Source organism: Sphaerodactylus townsendi, linkage group LG09, assembly GCF_021028975.2.
Source record: "Sphaerodactylus townsendi isolate TG3544 linkage group LG09, MPM_Stown_v2.3, whole genome shotgun sequence".
Taxonomy (NCBI): Eukaryota; Metazoa; Chordata; class Lepidosauria; order Squamata; family Sphaerodactylidae; genus Sphaerodactylus; species Sphaerodactylus townsendi.
The window spans coordinates 2,911,353-2,931,419 of NC_059433.1; the positions used below are offsets into that span (position 1 = coordinate 2,911,353).

Here is a 20,067-nt window from a genome sequence, read left to right on the forward strand (position 1 = left end):
AGGACAAGCATTTGTACCTATCAGCATCCCATCTCACATACACAAGCACCAAATGGGACCTTCTTTTGGAACTTGAGACGAAAATATCATGAGGATGCCTTGATGAAGGTGAACAGAGACAGGCTTACATGAAATATAGCTAAAGACCGAGAACAACATGAATTTCCAGTTGTACAAGTCATGCTCTTCTTTTTAAAATACCTAAATGAGACAGCTTATTAGTCTAAAGGCCATGAGTTAAATCACAACAAAATCCCCTGAGATAAAGTTAATAATTATTGTCACTCCGTCTCTATTCTGGATTCCCTTTCTTTTTTCTTTCCGCCCTCGCTTTTGCAATTAATAAAAGATCCGATCAGGGAGACAAAAACTTCAACTTGTCTTGTGTTGGGTAAACAGGCTTCTTTGCAGACCAGGAAAAATACATTTCTTCCTTCTATATGTGAGTAGGTTTCATTCTAAAAGGCAGCGCTCCAATGTGTCTACCTGCCATGGTTTTCAAAAGCATGTAAACGAGAAACAAGGAAGAGTGTGAATCTAAGTGGAGGGTACCAAGAACGTGTTCACACTCTATTAAACTGAGTGGCAGTATCTAAATTTTTCAAAAATTATAGGCACCTTTACTAATTGGCTAGGTGTCTATAACTTTTGAAATATTTAGATACTGCCACTCAGTTTAATAGAGTTTCAAAAGCATGTCCCATCAGAATATGGCCTAAAGAGCTTATTTCGTGCTTTGTAAAACTTACATGTTTTCTGTTGGTCTAAGACCACAATAAATCTGAATACTGCCTATTACTGTATCCACTGAGATGGAATTGCATTTAGCTGAGATAACATAAAAGCTTTTCTATAGTATAGGACAATTAAAAAGTATATATGGGAAGGAGTGCCTTTAGGGTACAAAAATAGGAGAATATGCTATTCAAGCTCATGTACATGAGCTAAATAGATCTAATTCAAAAAGTTGTTTTGCGATTACAGAATTTCCAGAGGCCCATACTAAGGCTGTTAAATCTGTAGGCGGATAATCTAATGGTAAGAGTCTTGATTTCACTAACTCCCTCCAAGAGATCAAAGAAGGTTCTTCTCATAAAAGGGATAAATATCCCTCATTGGCAAACAATATTTTCAGCCAATACCTAAAGGTGGTCCTCCATGCAGGGACCTCAAATGAATACAACCCCAATACTAGCCTTAGAACAATTCCCACAACACATCGCAATGTCCCAAGTTCTTCTGTCTGATACCCCCCAAGTATTCAGGGCACATAAATGCTTTTATGTGCTATCAACAGACAGTTGACAAGTGAAGAAGAAACCACGGTTTTGTCCTGAGGAAGTTTCCCACCAAGGATGTGAAGCTGCCACTGCCCGATTCAGGCTGCTGCTCCAGGTCTGGTCGGGGGTGGGGGGTGGGGGTGGAGCAGAGGCATAGCTGGGAAAAACGGGGGCTGGGGCAAAATCTTAGTTTTGTGCATACACACACATCCCCCTGCAGGCAACCACCCTCCCCCACCACAAACAAACAACAATTTTTTGTACCAGGTGATTTCAAAGTCACCATCCCATCTGAACACAACAATGTTCCTATGATCCATGGGAAGAGCAAGCTTGCTGGGAATTGGGGAGGGCCCTGGGAGATCCTGTGATCCATAGGCAGAGCAAGCTTGCTGGGGCCGGGAGGCGGGGCTGGGAATGTTTGTTCTGTCCATAGATCCTGTGATCCATGGGCAGAGCAAGCTTGTTGGGGATTGGAGGGGCTGGGAGAAGAAGTCGATCTATGGCTACCAATCTTGATCCCCCCCGATCTCAGATTGCAAATGCCTTAGCGGACCAGGTGCTCGGGAGCAGCAGCAGCAGAAGGCCATTGCTTTCACATCCTGCATGTGAGCTCCCAAAGGCACCTGGTGGGCCACTGCGAGTAGCAGAGAGCTGGACTAGATGGACTCTGGTCTGATCCAGCAGGCTTGCTCTTATGTTCTCATGGGAGAGCTTGTTCTGCCCATAGATGCTGTGATCCATGGGCAAAGCAAGCTTGGTGGGGCCGGGGTGCAGCTGGGAGAGCTTGTTCTGCCCATAGATCCTGTGATCCGTGGGCCGAGCAAGCTTGCTGGGGAAGGGGGGCTGGGAGAGCTTGTTCTGCTCTTGCAGCAGAGAACGGTGATGGGCCCTTCCCAGACATAGAGCGCGACAGGGCTCGGAAAGGCCCCTCACTCGCCCGCCCTAGTGGGATTCAGCCAGTTAGCTACCGGCTGAATCCCACCACTGGCTATGTCTCATCTGCCTGCCCCATTTACCTTGTCTGGAAGCTGGGCCTGGTGGGCCAAGGGGGAAGGGGGAAGGAATCCCCTGGTCATGCCCTGGAAATTAGGAGGGGTTTTGCTGGACCTTGGCCCCACGTCATGCCAAAGCCTAGCCACGCCTCTCTCCTTCCCAGAAGTGTGGGGACAATTTTTTGAGGGGACCCCAGATGACTCCCCTTGGGGGCGCCCAGGGCATTTCTCCCTGGATGTCACCATGGCAGCTATATCACTGGGGTGGGGAGTAGCGGGGGATGAGCAGTTGTTTTGGCACCAGATCTACATCCACCTCACAAAAGGCAGAGTTTCAAAGAAGGACGTCAGATCTCATTCTGCCATAGAAAATCTCTGGGTGAACCCAGGGCAGTTACACATTCTAAGCCAAACTTGCCTCACAGGCCGGGGTAGACTGGCCTCTCAGCCTCTGCCCCAATTTGGCTGGACCAGCCCAGAGCCTCACACAAGACAGGAGAGGTGATGCTCAGCTAGCTTGAGGTGCCGCAGGGGAGACACATTACAGCCGGATGCAGCTCCACACAGGAGGCAAGAGAATAGCTGGCCCCTCACGAAGCAAGGCAAACACTGGCCTAAGGGCTGGGCTGGACAAGGTGAGGCAAGGCAAACGGTGGTGCCTAGCTGAGCTCCAAGGAGGCCAGACGGAGGAGAGGGCACTGCCGAGGCAAGGCCTTCGTGAGGCAAGAAAAGTCTGGATGAGCCCTGAGTGAGGCTGCGTCAGCCAATGGGGGTCTTCTGGGATGCAGCCAATAGGTGGTTTCCAAACACCAGGCTGGGTCCTCTCAAAGAGGGAGCCCCAATGGGGGGGGGGGGTTGGGACAACACACTGAAGACCTTTAATGGGCCTCCCAGCCAGTCTGTCTCAATGGGACTTTCCCATTGGGTGTGGGGAGCAGGATCTCCAGGAGTGACCTGGAGGTTAGTAAAAGGGAGGGTTTTCTGGGGCCCTCTGGATGTTGGCATCTAGTGTGATCTCTAGGCCTGGCCAGGAGATTGACACCCAAGGAGGAACTCCAAGCACTCCTGGAGATTGGCATCCAGGTGGGATCTCAAGGCCTAGCCTAGAATTTGACAACCCAGGGAGGAGGGCTCAGAGCAAGAAACAAGGGCTGGAACACCCTTCCAAATTACCTCAATGGGTCCCACTTGGAAATCAATGGGGATCTGTTGCTCTCGAATGTCTTGTAATGCCGCCATGGCCATCCTGATGTCATCCAAGTCTTTGATCGGACGGTTCAATTTCTTGTTGATTTCCTCTACAAAGGTGAAGATATTCTCCATCTCCGACCTGTACTTCTTGTTGCAGTGCTGTCCAAATGCAATCATCCAAGCTTTGGTTTCTGTGGTCAGGGCCAGCTTTAGATCCGCTGAGAAAAGGGAAGCCAGTTACCAGGAGACAACGGGGCCTCCTCCCTTCCTTTATCCATACACTCCCTTTTTCCTACTGCAAGAGTCTGATAAAGACTGAACAAAAATGGCTCTATAATGCATAATATACTTTGTCAGGATAAACAAGTATATAGTAAGAAGAAATTTTATGTTGTTGTAAGCAATGTTCTAAGACCACCTCATGGCACACAGTGGTGAGCAGTCTGACGTCAGAGCTCTGCTCACAACCTGATTTCAATCCTGACAGAAGTCGGTTTCAAGTAGCCAGGTCACGGTTGACTCCACCTCCCATCCTTCCGAAGTCTGCCTAGAAAATGTTGCAATGGGACATCACCCCATGGGTCAGTAATGACCCTGTGTTAGCACAGCTTTACCATTAAAAACAACAAAAAGAGATTGCACAGACAGCTGAAAATTAAAATAACCATACCAGTATACAGAGCAATAGTTCCCACGCATATATATTCAGGCTCTGAATTAATTTCTAGTTCCAAGTCTCTGTAATAAAGGATCTGGGATTCAAACTCAGGCAGCAAAGGGTTTCCTTTGATGAAGTTTTCAATAGTTTCCTCTTTCTCCCTCTGCCAGATGTGATGATAACATTTGAACCGCTCCAAGGCCAATAGAACTCCCTGAAACATTATGAAGTCACAAATTTAGGCAGCTGGCCTTGTCTATGACCAGACTCATTACACAGTTTTGCCCCGGTGCCTCCTTGCAGAAAAGTTTAGGCAGAGCTAAGATCCTCAAAATTCTATAAATACTTAAATTTTTAAGGATCAAACTAGACATATTTTGAACAAGGGGGTTGGGGTTTCCTAGACCAAATTTTCATTTAGCTCAGACAGAGATCAGCTGCTGAAAATTACATTTCCGGAAACCTGTACAGGACCATAGTGAATACTTTGACAGCCCCCACCCTCACCATTTGGCTGGCTTCAAATGCCCCCAGCTGTTATTTGCCCCACTTGAGGGCCACATGTATGCTGAATATGCCATGCACAGACAATCTGGGGCCATTTCTCATTTGGAAAATGGTGTGTGGGCAAAGGCAGAAGCCATTGCTCTGTCCCCCATTCTGCAGCCCCAGTAGTTCCCAGTACTGCCATCTGAGGCCGATTACCCACAGGGTAACTGCCACACACTGGCAACTGGAGCAGGTTGTGTTGGGGAAATTGTTTCCATAAGAACATAAGAACTAGCCTGCTGGATCAGACCAGAGTCCATCTAGTCCAGCATTCTGCTACTCGCAGTGGCCCACCAGGTGCCTTTGGGAGCTCACATGCAGGATGTGAAAGCAATGGCCTTCTGCTGCTGCTGCTGCTCCTGAGCACCTGGTCTGCTAAGGCATTTGCAATCTGAGATCAAGGAGGATCAAGATTGGTAGCCATAGATTGACTTCTCCTCCATAAATCTGTCCAAGCCCTTTTTAAAGCTATCCAGGTTAGTGGCCATCACCACCTCCTGTGGCAGCATATTCCAAACACCAATCACACGTTGCGTGAAGAAGTGTTTCCTTTTATTAGTCCTAATTCTTCCCCACAGCTTTTTCAATGAATTCCCCCTGGTTATATTATTGTGAGATCCATTGAAACATTTCTCTCTGTCAGCATTTTCTACCCATGCATAATTTTATAGACTTCAATCCTTATCCCCCCTCAGGCGTCTCCTCTCCAAACTAAAGGAGTCCCAAAGCTGCAGCCTCTCCTCATAGGAAGGTGCTCCAATCCTTCAATCATCCTCGTTGCCCTTCTCTGCACTTTTTCTATCTCTTCGATATCCTTTTTGAGATGTGGCGACCAGAACTGAACACAGTACTCCAAGTGCGGTCACACCACTGCTTTATATAAGGGCATGACAATCCTTGCAGTTTTATTATCAACTCCTTTCCTAATTATCCCCAGCATAGAGTTTGCCTTTTTCACAGCTGCCATGCATTGAGTTGACATTCCCATGGAACTATCAACTAAGACGCCCAAATTCCTTTCCTGGTCTGTGACTGATAGCACTGACCCCTGTAGCGTGTATGTGAAGTTTGGATTTTTTGCCCCTATGTGCATCACTTTACATTTTGCTACATTGAACTGCATTTGCCATTTCTTAGCCCACTCACCTAATTTATCAAGGTCCACTTGGAGCTCTTCGCAATCCTTTGTGGTTCTCACCACCCTACATAATTTGGTATCATCTGCAAACTTGGCCACCACACTACCCACCCCTACTTCCAGGTCATTTATGAATAAGTTAAAGAGCACTGGTCCCAATACGGATCCTTGGGGGACACCACTCCTTACATCTCTCCATTGTGAGAACTTCCCATTTATACCCACCCTTTGTTTCCTGTTCCTCAACCAGTTTTTAATCCATAGGAGGACTTCCCCTCTTATTCCTTCATTGCTGAGTTTTCTCAACAGTCTCTGGTGAGGAACTTTGTCAAAAGCCTTTTGGAAATCCAAGTAGACAGTGTCCACTGGTTCCCCCTTATCCACATGTCGGTTTACACCCTCAAAGAACTCTAGTAAGTTTGTAAGACAGGACTTGCCTCTACAAAAGCCATGCTGACTCTTCCTCAGCAGGTCTTGCTTTTCTACATGTTTAATAATTTTATCTTTAATGATAGATTCTACTAATTTACCAGGAACAGATGTCAAACTGACTGGCCTGTAATTTCCTGGGTCCCCCCTAGACCCTTTCTTAAAGATTGGTGTGACATTGGCCATCTTCCAGTCTTCTGGGATGGAGCCTGATTTCAGGGATAAGTTGCATATTAATGTGAGAACATCAGCAATTTCATGCTTGAGTTCTTTAAGAACTCTTGGATGAATGCAATCTGGGCCAGGGGATTTGGTAGCATTTAGTTTATTCCCTGTTTGAATAATAAGCAGAGTGAATAAGAGACCAAGAGACTTTTGCTGTGATTATATAAAAAGAAAGAAAACTTTATTTAACTAAATCAGGGTAGGGTATACTTGGAATAAAAACAATAAATCCTTACTATTCTAGTACAAACTTAGTTACAGGACTTAGGCACATGTGAGCCCACGTGTGGCCGAGGCATTCACCTCTTTAAGGTGAATCCATGTTACAGGTAGAAAAGAAAAACCTTGTGTGCTGTGAGACAAAGAAACACAGTTAACTTTATAACCTCTGACCTACATGCTCTGTCTCACATAAACAATGTCGGACTAACTGCCCAATGACTAATCAATGAACTGGTTGTAAAACAATGACCTCGCTAGCTAATTAACATGCACAGTTAACCCCTTCTTGTCAGGATTGAGACAGACACTAACAAGAAATCTTGTCCTGATGCGGTACCTCCCTGTGGTGCACTGAGAGAGGAAGCGCAAAATATCTTGCCCTGCTTGCACTTCTCACTTTCCCCACAGAAAGCAAGAGCACTTCTGGCACAACTTTTGCACCAGAGTGGGTAAGGGTGGGGTAAAGGTGGCCGTGGGTGACCAGCCTGACTGAGCCAAATGAGAATTTTAAAATGTCTTGTCTGGCCCGAAACAGAAGTAAGAACTGTTCTGAGAGAAGCTGCGGAAATTACAGCCACTCTCTGATGGGTTATCTTCCTTACAGCTTTCCTGGACCTACAGGAAGGGGTTTCCATGGCTTTTCTCCAATCATTCTCAAACCTGCTGCTTTGCTCCAAAGTTTTGGGAAAGATCACAGTAAAACCCAGATGGCTGCTGTTCAGGTGGGGAAATTTGTATTTTCTGGCCCTCGTGGCAGTCATTTCTTCCCCCATCAACCACAGGTTTTACAAAAATGGGCACTAGAATATTGTTATGACTTTGTGACACAAGTGCAACAAGTTTTCTGAATTCTCAGCTTCCATTTTAAAAAGGAGTAAATCTCCAGCTCCTTTCTTTATGGAGATATAAGGGGAAAGGCTATCCTTGCAAGGAAAGAGGCTACTGGTTTTTTTTTAAAAAGCTGCTGATTCAGAAAACCAGGTACACCTTTGGCGACCACAGAATATTAATGTGATGATATTTTAGTGTCATTTTAAAAATAATATTGTAGAAGCCCTGGTGCCAAGGGTGGAAGGAGCTGGCTGGCAGATGGGGCAGGGGAAGCTGTTATGGAGAAGCCCCATTGCTGCTGCACTTTATCTTCAACCACACCAACAATGGGGAAACCACAAAATCTCTTCTTCCCTGTGTGGAAGCTATCATGACGCAGCCCACACAGTAGGAAGCCTGGGACATATCCTGGCACCAGTGGTGGGATCCAAAAATTTTAATAACAAGTTCCAATGGTGGTGGGATTCAAACAGTGGCGTCGTTGCACACACGCACCTCCAGTCCCTATTGGGCAGGGAGGTTGCTTTAGTAACGCCTTCTCGGCACTCAAAAAAAATTAGTAACCACTTCTAGAGAAGTGGTGAGAACTGGTTGGATCCCACCTCTGCCTGGCACCCAGGTAACACTGGTGCATGTAGCGGCAGATGCAGACACACTGCGTGGCTGTGAAACGGGCCAGCAGCCACTCCCTCCCCCAAGTAGGGGACTTCTCAGCCCCTGCAGCCCCCTCCCCCCCCCCGGGCTGGCTGCTTCTGTTTCCATGTCTGCTGCCACCACTCAGAGCATTTCTTTGAGCAGCACCTCCGAGCACACAAGATCTGCTTATTGTGGCGTTCCTGTTCAGTGACAAAAATCCTTTTCTGTACACTTCCATAAGAAATGGGTGATAAGCACAAATAATTCACAGGGGACTCTTCACCATATCCTTTTAACCCAGAAACAAGCTATTATGACAACAAAACCCATATAAAACAATCAAAATTTTAGATTTTGATCACGGGAAGCAATCTCAAGTGCACCAGTGATCACAAGTGTTAACTGAGGTATTATCTACAAGTGGAGGTTGGTCACCACTCAGCTCACAGATTTTGGAATGTGTTCCAGAGAACCCCGGGGTTCCTCTGCAGCTGACTGGCTAACTTAGAAAACTGGTGAGGGTAGACAAGGAGCTCCAAGAGGCATTGCCTCCTGCCAGTCTCTCCACCCAGTGTATTCTTGGACACACATTCAGATTGCAAGGAATGATGGGAAAACTATGCCCCCCATCATGATCAAGGTATAGCCATGAATTCCTTTTTCTCCCCAAATCAATTCCTGCAGGTGCACCAAATGAGATCTTCTTGCTTTTACCCTTTTAGTGGAATTTATGGTGGAACTGAGAACAGACATCAGTTTAATGATTTCCTTGTTTTCCGAAACACTTTTGTAGTAGTTTTTGCTTTGGACAGGAGAAGGAAAGATCAACGAGGTTGTATCTGAAGCAGCATCTAAAAAGAAAAGAAACATTGATAAGGAGAACATGAGGGGCAGATGTTAAGTCATCTTAAGGTGTGTTACAGGTTGTCAAACAGTTAATCTAATTGAACAACACAAATATAGCCTAAAGTCGCTTGCAGGTAAACAAGACACTGTGATCAGATCTCCATTTGCTTTGCATTTTTAGCAATAGCATCTGAGGGGTTGGGGCAATCCAGGTCAGTGTCACAGTCCTGGGGAAAGGAGGTGAATGTTCCACTCTATACCCTTCCCTGGTATCTGTTGCCCTTTCTCCCAGTAGCTGTATTTTTAGCGATTAGAAAAACATGCAGAGATAAATCCAATCTTGATCTTCACCCGAGGGGTTACTTGAACCTACAGCTTCATGCTGTAACTTATGCCATGAGTTGATATTAAATCAAATGAAGGCTTCTAGGACATGCCTTCACTGCAAGAACTTCAAATGTCTTGAGGTAATAGTAAGCTATGCTTTGTATCAAGCTATGGGTAGCTTCACATGTTACAGTGAAGGCCTAAAATGTGGGACACATACACTCCTTATGCCATCAGCATTTTTGTTTCTCCACTGCCAATGAGGATAAACATTGGGGAGGCCAAGAAGAAGGTGAAGATGAATCTCCACCCAGCCTCTGTGCAGCCACACAACCACCTGGCAGTTCCCCAAGGCAGACCACAATGCGGCAGGTAGATCCAGGTAAGTCCTTGGCCCACTGTCCAGCAGCATATTTGCCCAACAGATCTGCCTATGACAACATAGAAAAAGTGCAGAGAAGGGCAACGAGGATGATTGAAGGATTGGAGCATCTTCCTTATGAGGAGAGGCTGCAGCATTTGGGACTCTTTAGTTTGGAGAGGAGGCGTCTGAGGGGGGATATGATTGCAGTCTATACAATTATGCATGGGGTAGAAAATGTTGACAGAGAGAAATTTTTCTCTCTTTCTCACAGTACTAAAACCAGGGGGCATCCATTGAAAATGCTGGGGGGAAGAATTAGGACAAATTAAAGTAAACATTTCTTCATGCAATGCGTGATTGGTGTTTGGAATATGTTGCCACAGGAGATGGTGATGGCCGCTAATCTGGATAGCTTTAAAAAGGGCTTGGACAGATTTATGGAGGATCCTCCTTGATCTGAGATTGCAAATGCCTTAGCAGACCAGGTACTCAGGAGCAACAGCAGCAGAAGGCCATTGCTTTCACATCCTGCACGTGAGCTCCCAAAGGCACCTGGTGGGCCACTGCGAGTAGCAGAGTGCTGGACTAGATGGACATTGGTCTGATCCAGCAGGCTTATTCTTATGTTCTTAACATCTGCTACATCCCTCATGCTCACGGAGTCTAGAATGGTTGAAGACCATTTGTCTACAACTTGTTTCGTAGACAACGTTGTCCGGGCTCGGCTGCAGCACCCAGACTTACCCCACTGAGTCCCGCACCAGCTGGCACTGCGGGAGATGGAAAGGCTGCAGAGGAGCCTCTTGCAGGGAGAGTGAAGTCCTTGGAGGCCTGAGAAGCCTTGTTCAAAGGGGAAGGCAGGGAAGAGAGGAGGCTGAGGCCCAGCAAGCCCACAGCTGAGGCGAATGTGGGAGATGGGCTGGGGAAGCAGCTGGGACGAGGAAGAGGAAGGAGAGGGCAGAAGGGATATAAGGAAGTGGGAAAGGGCGAGTCTGGAGCTGCCACAGCAGCCCAGGGGAATGTGTGGGTGGTGGTTATTGTGAAGAGAGAGACAAGGGGGAAAAGGAGGACAGCTCTCGAGGTGGGTGGGAAGTGGGAAGGAGGAAGAGAGAGGGACCCTGAAGCCCCAGACCCCCTTTGCAGGAACCCTAGAACCCCAGTTAGAAGCTGGGTCCCCCCACCCTGTGCAGTAACAGGGTGGGAGTCATTCACAAGCTGTAAACACCTCTCCCTGTGAGGCCACAGGGGAGAGACAGAGCCCTGGAAACTCCTCTCCCTGTGAAGCAACAAGGGAGAGAGAGAGGGAGGATGTGAACTCGCAAGCCAGACGGGGCAGGGGGGCAGGGAGACCCTACTAGGAGGGAGGGGTGAAGCGTGGGCAGAGGAGCTGCCCTTGCACACCCAGTGCTTTGTGGGCGCGGTGGTTTCTTGGCCCTTGGGCCAATTGGGAAAGTCATCATCTGGGGAGACCAACCCCCAAGTTAGGGAGGAGGGAAGGACACACCGCCCAAAGGGCCCAGGCGAGGGGGGGGGGAACGCCACAAGCGTACCGTCCAAAATGGGCAAAAAATTATCTCATTAGGATAAATGGTTTTTTTAAGTGTATTGGTTTTACACCTGACTGCCAGTGTAACTGTCACAGAATTTTGTGTGGGATAAACAGCCCTAAGGCCTCTTACATTGAGAATTTCCTGTGATAGAACTAAGTAACATACCTACACCCTTTTGTTTCTTTCCCTAGTTCCTGACTTCACCCTCTTTTCTTCCTTTCTTTGCTCAGTACATATATTTGAGCCACTGTGAACTTGCATACTAGGTAATGTAAAGATTTTGCAGTGGGATGAAATGTTATCTTTCCCACATTCCAATGTAGCTGCATTAAGCATAGCATGATGCAGTGTATATGTCTGGGGTCTGGTGATCATCACATTAACAAGGTATATAGCAGTAGCATGACTCACTATTTACATCCTAAAACAGGCAGTGCTTTTAAATACTGAAGCTTCAAAGCATTACCATGGACGTTCCCAACTTCAGTTTCTTTCATTTCATTCTCAGAATCACTATCTCCATCACTCCATAAAGCTGCTATTTTTCTTTCCAGCATCTTTTTCTGTACAATAAATAAACATTTTATATCTTAGTTTGAATATAAGTCAGCAAATAGAACCTAGGGCTGTGATATTTCAGTGGGTGAATCAATGAGTTATTGGAAGAGTGTCTGTACACCGAAGGCCCCACCATCTCCAATTAAAAGAAAAAGTAGGAGGCCTTGTGAAAGAGCTGCCCTGAAGACCCAACGTGGCTGCCCCTGCTCAGAGGAGACAAACATTGACTTTGACAAACCAGTGGGCTGATTCTGTTTAGGACATTCTTTGCATTGAACTGATTTATCAGTCAGTGAAGAGGTAAAGAAAAAAACCTCATTTAATCTGCTCAAAAGTCACCTACAATTAACCAATCAGAAAATTCTATTTTTTTAAAATGAAGTTTTAGCAAATTTGCAGACAATTTCAGTCTTACAAATCATATTGCCCCCCGTTGCATTCAGAAGGTACCACACACCTTCTATGAGGCCTGTTGTGCCATCAACACATTGCCTGAATATCAAGACAGTCTGCTATTTGCTGAACATTTTGATCAGTTAATTCTTTAACTAACTTAAATTCTCATAATTGCTCAATCAACTTTAAAAATAAGGCAATAGGCATAACACAAAATACACACCTTTGATAGCCTCTCTTTACTCCATTGGCCAACCCCTTTCATGATGCTGACGATACTATCCACGGCTTTGTTGAGTGTTTGCTGTACTTCATCAAGGGATGGCCCCACAGCAAAATTCGGAATGGAGAGGAAAATGCTAACCTTAAAGATAGGCTGAGCACTCAGCTTCTGCTCAGAGGCGCTCTCAGGATCTAAACGGAAATGCAAAGAACAATCCTTATCTGTATATGTTGAGTGGGTGCAGAGAGCACAACAAAAATGCTCAGGGCCTTGGAGACCAACCCCCAGGAAGAAAGGCTGAGGGACCAGGATTGTTTAGTCTAGAGAAGAGGAGATTTTTTTTGGGGGGGGGGGGAGGAGGTCACATGATGGCTCTCTTGAGGTATTTGAAAGATGGTCGCTTAGAGGAGGGCAGAGAGCTGTTCCTGCAGGCATCAGAGGGTAAGACTCATAATAATGGGTATAAATTACAAGGAGAAAGGTTCTGACTGGATTTTAGGGAAAAATTTGCAGTAAGAGTTGAGCAAGACTGGAATCAGCTGTTTAGGGAGGTGAGGAGCTCCCACTCTATGGCAGTCTTTAAGCAGCAGCTGAACAAACACTTTTCTGGGATGCTCTAGATAGATTGATCCAACATTGAGCAGGAGGTTGGACTAGATGGCCCATATGGCCCTTTTCGAACTCTATCCTAAACAATAAAGGACTAAGGAATTGAATGTCATAATGATGAACCCTCCACCAATGGGTGAGCAGGACTGTAGTGAGAGGGCCTGGTGGGGCAAGGCCAGGGGGTGCCCTGCAGTGACCCCACTAGGCTGCTCCTTCAGCCTCCACCAGCTGAAGGAGCGGCCTGGTGGGGCCAGGCCCGGTTGAGGGGGGAAGGAGGAGGGATGTGGGGGTGATTTCCCACCCCTCACATGACCAAGCGGGGACCCGCCTGGGGCATTTGTCCCCACCCTGTCCCGTGGTAGCTACACCACTGCTCCCAGTTGATTCCCCTGTTGCACAACTCTCACTACAATTTTTTCATACCATCCAATGGAACTTTTCCCCTGCAATTTAAACCTACTATTATTGTGAGTCCTGTCCTCTGCTGCTTACAGGAACAGCTCCCTGACTTCCTCTGCCTTTAAAAAATGGCACAAGTTCAACTCCCACAAAAGCTACTGTGCCTTGTTTTGTGCAGGAGAGCCAGCGTGGGGTAGTGGTTAACAGCAACATACTATAATATGAAGAACTGGGTTCAATTCCCCGGTTCTCCATATGAAGCCGGCTGGGTGACCTTGAGAGGGTCGCTGTTCTCTCAGCTCCACCTAATTCACAAGGTTCCTGTTGTGTGTGTAGGGAGGGTAGAAGGTGGTTAAAAGCTGCTTTGAGACACCTTATAGTAGAGAAAAGCAGGGCAAGATCCAATTCTTCTTCTTCTAGGCCCATGGTGGCGAACCTTTGGCACTCCAGATGTTATGGACTACAATTCCCATCAGCACCTGCCAGCATGGCCAATTGGAGTGCCAAAGGTTTGCCACCACTGTTCTAGGCTATGTTTTTACCCAAACATATTCACAGGATGCACACTAGACTGCCAGTATCTATACCATGCCTGACACCCAGTTTCTGTTTCTCCACATTACAGACAGAGCTGGCGAGGGCGGCATGCAGTAAAAGTGCTAAATTCCTGTATCCCATATGATTTCTCTGCAGCAATATTGTCATGGCCCTTCCTGCTGCAGCTGACAGCTCATCTGAGGAAGAGTTAACTGAGCCTCGCAGAGAGACACCAGCTGAATCAGTAGAGCCTGAACCAGCACAGGCTTCTGGCTCAGAGCTAATTAACAGGACTAAGGAAGATGCCAGTAGCTCTGGGTCTCCAGATATAAATCAGAACTGCAGACAAAGATTGAGACTGGCCTTAAAGGAGAGGCACTGCTCAACAAGACTACAGGCTAGGCATTCCCCAGAGTCTTTGCAGAAGCAGTCCCAGGCAAGTAGCTGTGAGGAACTGCAGGAACTGCAGTTGTGGTTGCAAAGTTATGATGAATAGCCAGGATCAGTGGAGGTCAACTCCTCTAGCTTCTTGATCGTAATTCTTGGCTTCTCCTTATTGCTGTGTTCTTCCTTGGCTTTTGACAACTGGTCTGATGGACATTGCTCTGGAGTCTCACGGAAGGATGTTGCGAGAAGCATAAGAAAAACTAATTGCAGACCGCTGTCCTCTTTGATTATAAGCACTATTGTAACTTTTGAAAAACGTTGACTTGCTTTTAACAGCCTTGAAGTATTACGAGTATTACCTATCTAGAATCCGGCTAGCTGTTATTTTTGTGTTAAGATTAGGCTGCTATGCCGTTCTAAACTGTATACAATTTGCTTTTTTCATTACTCCAGTGGGAGAGATGTAATAATTTTTCCAAAATATTTGGTCATTGTGTTGTAAAATTATTTTGGTTACTTATAAGTAAATTGCTACTCCAGTGGGAGACACAATTTTTGAAGTATAATTATCGTAGCCTGGTTGGTACAAATTTTTTCACTGTGTGTTGCGGTGGCAGCACACTAGCCCTGCCCAGCCTGCAAAAATATTGTCAATGTAAACATGACTCTATTTTTAAAAGGTTATTTAGTATATTCCTCTAGAATAGCATCAATTTCAGTTAGTTAAATGCCAATCCGTCTAATGCAATTAGTGTTCCTACATTCTGTTCTTACCTTACTTAACCCTGTCACACCCTTCGTGCCCCACTGTCAGGAACCACACAATCTTATGTCCACTGCATTGTTCCTTTCCAAGAAGGAAGATTAGCACTTGTAATATCGCTGGAGGGTCAAAACATCCTATATCAGGGGTCTGCAACCTGCGGCTCTCCAGATGTTCATGGACTACAATTCCCATCAGCCCCTGCCAGCATGGCCAATTGGTCGTGCTGTCAGGGGCTGATGGGATTTGTAGTCCATGAACATGTGGAGAGCCACAGGTTGCAGACTCCTGTCCTATATCTAGCCTGCCCAAACAGCAGTCCTCACCCAGGGCCTCTGGTTTGGTTGCACTGTATGTCCAGTGTCATCTGGACTAAATTCTAGTTCAGTTGCACTATGCCCAGCACATTGTCTTCCCCTCCTCTTAGACTTAAGCACAGGCATTGAACTCTGTCTCTTTGGACCTCATCCTGTTCCAGACAGATAACAGGACCACCCTTCTGCAACAACCTACTCTATTCCAAATCTATCCTTCACCTCTTGCTAAATCCGAGGTCTCTTCAAAACCCTCTGTGTGTATGTGATTTGACATTTGCATGTATGACATTTCTTATTTTACTTTCCAATAAAACTGTTAAAACATTTAATTCTTGTCTCCTGTGTTTTTTTAAGGAGAAAGATCCCTGTAAACTTTGATGGGAGATCTCACAAGCTCAACCTTTCACATTGCTAGGTCTGTCTCATGCTAATTTCCCATCCTAAAACAGGACAGACTCTACGATTTCAGGTAACAACATGGCCCCATCTGCAGAAACTTAAATCTGTGGGTTGGAGCTTTGTACATCTTAGGAAGATTTTTCAGCAAACTTGGAGGATCCCTTGTAGGTTTATAGAAACAAATCTGAAAGCAATGGAAATGGTAACTATGTTCTACTTTTTGTTAGAAATATTCTGTCCAGCTGCTTCTTCCCAGTTTAAAAGAAAGAGGTTACTACCGGAGTAGCTGACTGCAGAAGAGGCCTGGATGCGCTTGCGAATGGCTTCCAGGGTGTTCCGAGTGACTTTCAGAAGAGCGTCCACATTGCGATGGTTGAAATGGGACAGCAGTTCTTGGGCTTCTTCCTCCAGCATTTCCATTTCCTTCTTTTTCCTCTTGGTCAAAGGGGAAGACAATCTAGACATCTGGCTCGTGGTGTGTGAGGATGCAAAGGTCTCCACCTGCCCCTCCTCTTCATCCACTGGGAATGATCATTAGAAGAGTTAGACAGGCAGACTTCTGACCAGCCAAACAAAACAGAACACGGCAACAGATGTGTTGTTTATTCAAGGAACTTTCTCATAGTACCTTGTGGATATAATAATTCACAGTGGAGGGGGACTTCTCAGGAAGCTGACCGTGGCCAACTTCACACGACACGCATGGTGGCTAAAACAAGTGTGACCAAGGAAGTTACAAGTGACCCTCTTCTAACTTGAATTTGGCTGAGAAAGAGCCACTGGCTGACTTGGGGGGGGGGGGGTGTGCAGGAGAACAGAACTGCTGAGACAGTTCTCTCTGACTATGCTGCAGTTTCAGCAGGTGTATATTCATCAATCAGCTATATATTCTGCCTTCCACTATCAGTTTTCAAAGCAATATATACAACAGGAAAAAATCATACATATAATCAGTTAAAACTAACTTTAAATCCAGTAAAAGGAGCCAAACATAACAGGTTCAGTTAACAGATCTAAATTAGCAAAAAAAAAAAAAGTATTTCAAAACCCTCATAGAACAACAATGCTGGGGCCTGAAAGATGCAACTTGTGGGGCCAAAACCATTTCCTCAGAAAAGACATCCCTCTGCCCCAAAGCAAGTACATAGGTCCTAACCCTGAATCCAAGGTGACACCCATGGCAGGACCCCATTGAACACGTGAAGCTGCCTTCTACTGCGTTAGACCTCTGTTCTGTGAAGCTCAGCATTGACTCTCCAGGGGACCAGGAGGGGGTCTTTCGCACTGCCTGACCCTCTTCAGCTGGAAATGCCAGGGATTGAACCTGGAGCTTTCTATATGCAAAGTCAATGTTCTACCACTGAGCCACGCCCTCTACTGGCAGCTTTTAGAGCAAGCGGGGAGTTCTACAACCTTAGCACTGCCTGCAGCATGCCAGTTTTCTGCACTCTGCTAACAACACTTCAAATGTAGAAAGGTGCCGGCAAGCACTCCCCATCATAACTGAGACCTCCTGCAAGTTGCAGTACAGCTTTCTCCAGCATCATTTGAGGGGCTCAGGAGAAATGGGGGGGGGGCTGTCACTGTGGGGTCTCCTGTGTCTGGTCTGGTGCTGGGGGCTGCGGGTCTTCTAGGTTTGTGCTTGGCTGCAGCTCTAAGTCTGGTCCTGCACGGACTGTCACACCTTCCTCTGGTGCCTCTGCTGGTTGCTGAGGACAGGATGTGATGCCAGCGCCTAATTGCTCCTCAGGATCTCCTAGCATAGCTAAGGCCAAGACGCTGCTCCACTTCTAAGCTTGACTTTTTTCACTGACATAGCAGAAGACAGGCAGGAGGCTGAAAAAGACACCCGGTCCTTTGCATGCTGGGTGTCCCACGCTCAATCATGACAGCTCCAGTTGAAAGGATCAAGCAGCTGATCATGCGCAAGACCTTTGCTTGAGGTACTGAACAGCCACTGCCAGTCAGAATAGACAAGCACACCCTTGACAGAAACTACCCCCAGGGACCATCCAGGGCAGATAGCACCTTAGGGAGATGGGGCGAGTACTTCTCGAAAGTTTGCTGAAACTAACCCCACTCAAGCAAATGGTGATAGCAAAATCCCAGCGGGACCAAGCTGGGATCCGGTTACTTTCCAAGAGATCATCCCCTTGGTACAAAACCTGAAGTCAAATAAGGCCCCAGGCAGCGATGCCATCATCCCCGAAATTCTGAAAGCAAACCCACTATGGTGGGCAAACTTACCAGCTAATCTTTTTACAAGGAACAATGAAAAGGGGATAATGGCGAAGGCATGGACTTCCTCCGTGCTGGTCCCAATATTCAAAAAAGGTGACCAGACTGAACCAGCAAATTATCGACCCATTAGTCTGCTCTCAATCATTGGGAAGATTTATGCCAAACTTCTCCTAATCAGATTAGAGGCATGGGTCAAGCAAAACAACATTATTGGTCCCAAACAAGTGGGCTTTTCCAAGGAGAAATCAACACTAGATCAGGTCCACGTCCTGGCCCATTAGCAAACAAATACTCTAAGAACAGTTCTACTAAATTAAGTGTGGCTTTTTTGGATCTTAAGGGGGCATTTGACTCTGTGAACAGAGAAAAGCTCTGGGGAAAACTTGCTGCCCTTAATATCGATCCAAGACTTCTTTTTCTGATAAAACAACTGCACACCCAAAACTCATGCCAGGTGAAAGACCACAGGGGATTTTTGTCGAACCTGGTCCAGGTTAAAAAGGGAGTCAAACAAGGCTGTGTACTAGCCCCCTTATTATTTAACATCTTCTTGCATGACCTCCCCATAGCCCTGGCCCGGGTAGATGGGCATAGCCCTAAGATCGGCCCAAAGCATGTCCATCTCCTGTTTTTGCGGACAATGCAGTCCTACTATCCCTTTCTTGCGTGGGTCTAACAAGGCTCCTGCATAGATTTGTTGACTTTTGTGAGACAAATGATCTGCAGGTGAACTACGACAAAACTAAGATTCTGGTTTTTGGAAAAAGCAGTAAAAAAAACAAGTCTGGAAGATAAAGGGCCACTATATTGAGCAAGTTAAAATTTTTAAATACCTAGGACTCTGGTTTAGCTTCTTTATCTTTATTAACCTTTAATAGGCATAGAACTCTGGTTTAGCAATAACTTGTCATGGTTCACTCATCAAAAATATATATTGGCTCGGGCCCAATCAAATGCTAATGCCACCAGAAGGTTCTATCTTTCCAGGGGCAACCAATTTATTCCCCCAGTCCTGTGTCAGGATGTGATTAGTGTGTGATCTGTCCTTGGGAGGTGGCGCTTGACTGCTTCTACCGGCTTTCTGCCTGGGATGAGGGATTTTTTTTTGCTTGTGCCAAGTTATCTCTCTACTTGCCTGAGGGAAACTATGCTTTGTTTATTCTGTATTGCTTTGAGTATTGGCTTTGTTTATTCTGTATTGGTGGGAACGTGAAATGCCACTGTGTAAAATCTACTATCAGAGGTCTGAGGCTCTCAGACCTCGCATTGCCTGTATCTGACTATGACTGCCAGCACAATAAACGAACTGAAGCAGTTTACTTTGAGCCCTGGACTTTGCTAGTTCGTTACACCCTGCAAGTTTTCAAAGCAAGGGTGAGAGCACAACTGCTTTACGGAGCTCCCATTTGGTTAACACCCAGCAACAGTGCCATTAGATCATTCCATTCTAAATTTCTGCATAAATTATTTGGCGTGCCAAACTGTGTCCCGTATGCAGTTCTATGTTTAGAATGTGGCCAATACTCCATAGAGGTCACTATCTGGTTAAACATCATAAAATTTTGGCTGCATATCCATTACCAAAGCTCCGAAAACTCATTGACCCAACTCACCCTGATAGAACTCCATCACTCTAAATGGTGTACAACAGTCTCAGCAAAGATTGGGGAACTGGGTTATGATAGTGACTCCTTGAACATGCTAACCTTCACTGAGGCATCCGCCCTCATCAAAGAGCGGCTACTAGCAATGGATTACCAACAATTGCAGAGCTTGGCCAATAAATCCTGTTCACCAACGAATGTGGCAATTCCATTTGTGCAGGGAAACCCAGCCTGCTATATTGCAGCGCTTACCAACCCTATACATAGGGGAGTCTACATGCTGGCTAGATTTAACATTAAGCCATCCCTGCTCCATAGAGGAAGACTCAAGGGTCTTCCGAGTGATAAGAGGCTTTGCCCCTGCAGTCCAGGGCAGCTGGATTCCATTCCGCA

General features: G+C 46.2%; 1 protein-coding gene across 1 annotated transcript in view; it reads right to left on the minus strand.

Annotated features, from left to right (window-relative positions):
* Window positions 1-20,067, minus strand: part of DNAH5 (dynein axonemal heavy chain 5) — a 227,512-nt gene that overhangs the window by 160,743 nt on the left and 46,702 nt on the right. The window contains exons 19-24 of the mRNA XM_048507883.1: window positions 16,108-16,350; window positions 12,419-12,609; window positions 11,708-11,804; window positions 8,869-9,005; window positions 4,137-4,338; window positions 3,449-3,684 (exon numbers count right to left, since the gene is read on the minus strand). Of these exons, the coding sequence (XP_048363840.1) occupies window positions 3,449-3,684; window positions 4,137-4,338; window positions 8,869-9,005; window positions 11,708-11,804; window positions 12,419-12,609; window positions 16,108-16,350 (1,106 nt within the window). The remainder of the gene's footprint in view (window positions 1-3,448; window positions 3,685-4,136; window positions 4,339-8,868; window positions 9,006-11,707; window positions 11,805-12,418; window positions 12,610-16,107; window positions 16,351-20,067) is intronic.